This window comes from Manacus vitellinus, unplaced genomic scaffold, assembly GCF_001715985.3.
Source record: "Manacus vitellinus isolate BGI_N305 unplaced genomic scaffold, ASM171598v3 scaffold_62_pilon, whole genome shotgun sequence".
NCBI classification, from domain to species: Eukaryota; Metazoa; Chordata; class Aves; order Passeriformes; family Pipridae; genus Manacus; species Manacus vitellinus.
The window spans coordinates 777360-781660 of record NW_021940704.1 but is presented as its reverse complement, the minus strand read 5'-3'; the positions used below and the strand labels follow the sequence as shown (position 1 = coordinate 781660).

General features: G+C 53.5%; 1 protein-coding gene across 2 annotated transcripts in view; it reads right to left on the bottom strand.

Moving 5' to 3' along the window:
• LOC103754918 (H(+)/Cl(-) exchange transporter 5) overlaps positions 1-3813 on the bottom strand; it is a 40264-nt gene extending 36451 nt beyond the window's left edge. The window contains exon 1 of one of the 2 annotated variants that reach the window (XM_018083310.2): positions 3735-3813. In XM_018083310.2, the coding sequence (XP_017938799.1) occupies positions 3735-3738 (4 nt within the window). In that variant the 5' untranslated portion in view covers positions 3739-3813. The remainder of the gene's footprint in view (positions 1-3734) is intronic. The other variant, XM_008920795.3, reaches the window with a different exon arrangement.
• Between the last annotated feature and the right edge of the window lie 488 nt (positions 3814-4301).

Below are 4301 nucleotides of genomic sequence, written 5' to 3'. Positions count from 1 at the left end.
AAAGCAAGACTTCAACAGATATTTCCAATTATGGTCAATAGTCCAGTTTAGTGTCATGCTTGCATCAAGTCTCAGCTGGAAAGCTGTCACTCCACACTTTGTGAACACCCAGCACTGGAACTCTTCCAGCAGAACACCTTCATTTTGGTGTTGTTTTTAGGAGACACTTCTCAGAACACCCCGAAATCCAAGCAGCACCACGTGGAACTGGGGTTAAGACTCACTCTGGGGAGATGCAGCTCAGCCTCTTGCTCGACAAGGGAGAAAATACCCAACATACTGAAATATGGGCTACAACAGATTTAATGGGATTTTCAAGCACAAAGAGAACATAAAGCACTCAACTTGCACAAAATCCTGGGAGAGAACAGCCTGGGAAAGCCTCCCTGTGGTGAGGGGATGGCTTAGGGGAGGAGAGCCAGAGCCCAGGCCAGGACTGCTGCTGGGCTCCTGGGGAGCAGGAACAACCCGGAGCTGCTGCCAACTGCAGTGGGAATTACAGCTGGCACACAGCGAGGGCTGAGCACACCAGGTACCTTTCCAACCCCTCCCTCTCCACCAAATCTGTCCTAGCTGCTCAGCACATGGAGATTTAATGCATTTCTGTCAAAGCAATGGGTTTCATCCTGCTCACAGGCACCTCCTCGATCCAAACTATACACTCTCCTTCCTTGTAGATGGTTTTAAAAACAGACTGAAGTTCCTGAAGAAGGGAGGAATAAAGCCAGCCTTTAGGAAGTGCTGGATCATAGCCCAGAGGCTCTGAACCCTGAGGCATTGAGGCAGAACAGGCTGGCACACACCCCATGGGGGGACTCCCAGCATTGAAGCCGCTCCCGGGACTCATTGAATTTCCACAGCCGGTTCCAACCTCCTCCCAAAGCAGGACACACATTCCAACCTCACCTTCCACCCAGCAACAGCACAAACTGGGACGCTGCAGCATCCAAATGTTCTGGAGGAAAAGCCATGAAAAGGCAAAAGAAGGAAAGAAGGAAAAGAAGGAAAACGGGGACATGATGGAAATCTCCCACCCCAAAACGCCCCCGGTTGCTGTGTCGGACCAAAGCACTCAGCTGGGCTCACTCCTCTCCCTGAACTCCAGGAACACCTGCAGCATCCCTTGTTCCAAATAAAACATATTCATCCACAGAGAGCAAGGAATAATGGCTCCACACTGCCAGAGGGCAGGGATAGATGGGATACTGGGAAGGAGTTGTTCCCTGTGAGGGTGAGGAGGCCCTGGCACAGGTTGCCCAGAGAAGCTGTGGCTGCCCCATCCCTGGAATTGTTCAAGCCAGGTTGGACAGGGCTTGGAGCAACCTGGGCTAGTGGAAGGTATCCCTGCCCATGGCAGGGGGTGAGACTGGATGGGCTTTAAGATCCCTCCAACCCAAACCATTCCATGATTCTCTGACCTCTGCAGACAGGAAACTGTGCCACGCTGATGGGCACCACCCTTGTACCCACACCTGCAACGAGGCTTTGGGGTTTGGACCCTTAACCCAGTGACAGGACCAGGGCTCACAGTCCCTCAGAAACACCTGCACGTGAAGCTGTGCTGCACAGCCAGGAGTGAGCTGTTATCCCAGAGGGAATAATTAAAGGTGTGATGCAAGATGCACAGAGCTATTCAACCCCACGCTGGACAAACCTGCTGGATGAGTCCGTGACCAGACCATGGCAAGGCCAGTCAGTGCCAGCCCTCCCCTGGCTGTGCAGCCTGGGGCTCCAGCTGCCCTGTCAAGACTCCCAGAACACCCAAATGACTTGGGATACTCCACGGATGAACTCTACCCCTACCTGAACATGCTCCAGGTGAGGAATTTAGCAGGATGGGTTTGCCTTCCCTCACTGGTGACCACATCCAGCTGGAGACACAGCTGGTGCCACCTTCCACAGCGAGGATGGAAGAGGAAAATAAAGGACTGTGGCAGAGGGAAAGACATAATATGGGATTTGGGGAAGGAGGAGGGGGTGAAGGTGGATGCAAGGCAAAGGAGAAGAAGCAGGTGAGCCTTGAGAGCCGAGGGGCTGCAGGCAGCACCTCAATCTGCAGGGCAGGTGCCACCAACACCCCACAGATCTATCCCTGAAAATGCTATTCCCAGGTGAAAAAAGAGGCTTTGTGTGCATCACCCTGCACTGAGAACCCCCCCCACGACACCCAGAGGCAGCAGCACAAGCCTTGGTGCTCCTGCAGCAAGGCCTCCCCAATTTTTGGAGCCCCTCTGCTGAACCCCTCCCCAGCTCACATGCTGACAGCTGCCGACCCCAGAGCTTGTCCCATGACCCCTCCCATTAAACCAGTTGTTTGTGCTGAGCAGCTCGTTATCCTCTAATTGCAGGTGGCAACGTGGCCATTGCACCACCAGCCTCTGCCCTGCCAAGGCAGCTGGAGCCAAAGGAATCCTGCATCCCTGACAGATATTTCCTGAAATATCCGTGTTACAGACCCATTTCTTACCAGCTTCATGACTTCTTCTTTTTGTTTTTTTTAATAAAAAACAATCCAGACCAAGTGGGATCAAACAAATAATGCTGGAGAAAGGCTGAAGGGATGTGTTTAGATTGAAATCAGACCCTTCCCAACCCTGAAAGGCAAAGGAGTTGCCAAGAGCACCTGGCAGCAGGAAGCAGAAGCACAGCTGTACAGAGAAGGACATGGGAAAGCAAAAGCACCTTTGTGTAGCACAGTTTCCCCAAGAACCTCCTACAAACACGGCAGAGGAATGAGCTTTGGAATTTTAGGACCCCTGGTGATTTTCCTGCTTCTGAGCATTCTGACAGCTGAGGATGGTGAGCTGCAGAAGAGGTTTGCTGCTGTTTCCAAGGTGTGCAGAGTAAGGGAGGGGCAGAAGGTGCAGGCACAACACAGCTCCAGCAAACAACCCACTTTTGGGCAGGAGCTGCTCCCAAACCACTTCAGCTCCTGGAGAACAACTGTCAGTGACAACACCACAAAACCCTGGGCGAACCAAATCCAAGCCCCAAAAGGTATTTTGGTGGAGCCAAGTGCAAGGACACACACCAGGGACCATTCCCTGCCCCCTGCAGAGGGTGGGAGCCATTTCCAAGGGGGCAGCTCAGCACAGTCATGAGATGATTTGGCTGCTACATCTGAAGAATTAAAAACAATTCTCTCTTCTACACAAGCACCATTCATGCAGCATTTGAAACCAAAAACAGTCCTGTTTTCCAGTCCTTCTGGAAACAAAACGAGTCAGAGGAGCAGCAGTGTTTGCCAGCCACGTCCCTGCAGCCTCCCAGGTGCTGGTGCTTCCAGTCCTGCTCCACAAACCCCCAAGCCTGGAACATTCCCCAGTTGTGCCTTCCACAAACACCTGCTCCCCACAGATGTAAAAAGCTAAACCATTCATTTCATTCTGCCTGTACAAACCTGAGGAACAACCTCCAAGGTTAAGGAAGGGTTTAAAGCTTGGGTAAGCCAGAAGTCACAGAACCAGAGGCTGGGAACACTCACTGTGTCACAGGATTCCCAAACTGCAGCTGCACTATTTCTCACACCATCTATTCCTGGAGGCTCCTTCAGATGGGAGCTTTGCTTGAGCACCCAAACAGACCCAGGGGGACACCAGCTCTGCCCCCATGTGCTGCAGCAGGGGCAGACAGGAGGGAATTCTATCCTCACACGCTGCCTGGTCCCATTTTCCACTCCCAGCACTGGCGTTCCCCCATGGAGAGCTCAGTGGCGATTCCAGAGGATCATTTACCCATCCAACAAGTGCCATCGGTACCTTCTCCCAAGGCTCAGCTGCTCCTGCCTCCTCTCTGTCACTTCCTGGAGCTGCTGGAAGAGAAACAGTGACTCAGGCAGGGAAGCATAGCCAGGACACAGGACCTTTCCCAGGTTGAGCGGTGGGATTAGGGTCAGCCCTGAACCCAGAGCAGAGGGGCTGGTGACACTTTAGACACTACACATGGAACCATGGAATGGTTTGGGTTGGAAGGGACCTTAAAGCCCATCCAGTCCCACCCCGTGGGCAGGGACACCTTCCACTAGCCCAGGCTGCTCCAAGCCCCGTCCAACCTGGCCTTGGACGCTTCCAGGGATGGGGCAGCCACAGCTTCTCTGGGCAACCTGTGCCAGCGTCCCACTACCCTCCCAGGCAGGAATTCCATCCCACTATCTCACCTAACCCTCCTCCTCTGCCACTGGGGGAGTGCTCTCCCTCCTGGAACTCACTGACTCCTGTCACACCCACGTCCCTGCCCGACGCGGGGGATCCACAACTCTCCAAATCGGTGACTCCTCTCGGCTCCCCAAACCACCTTTAGCC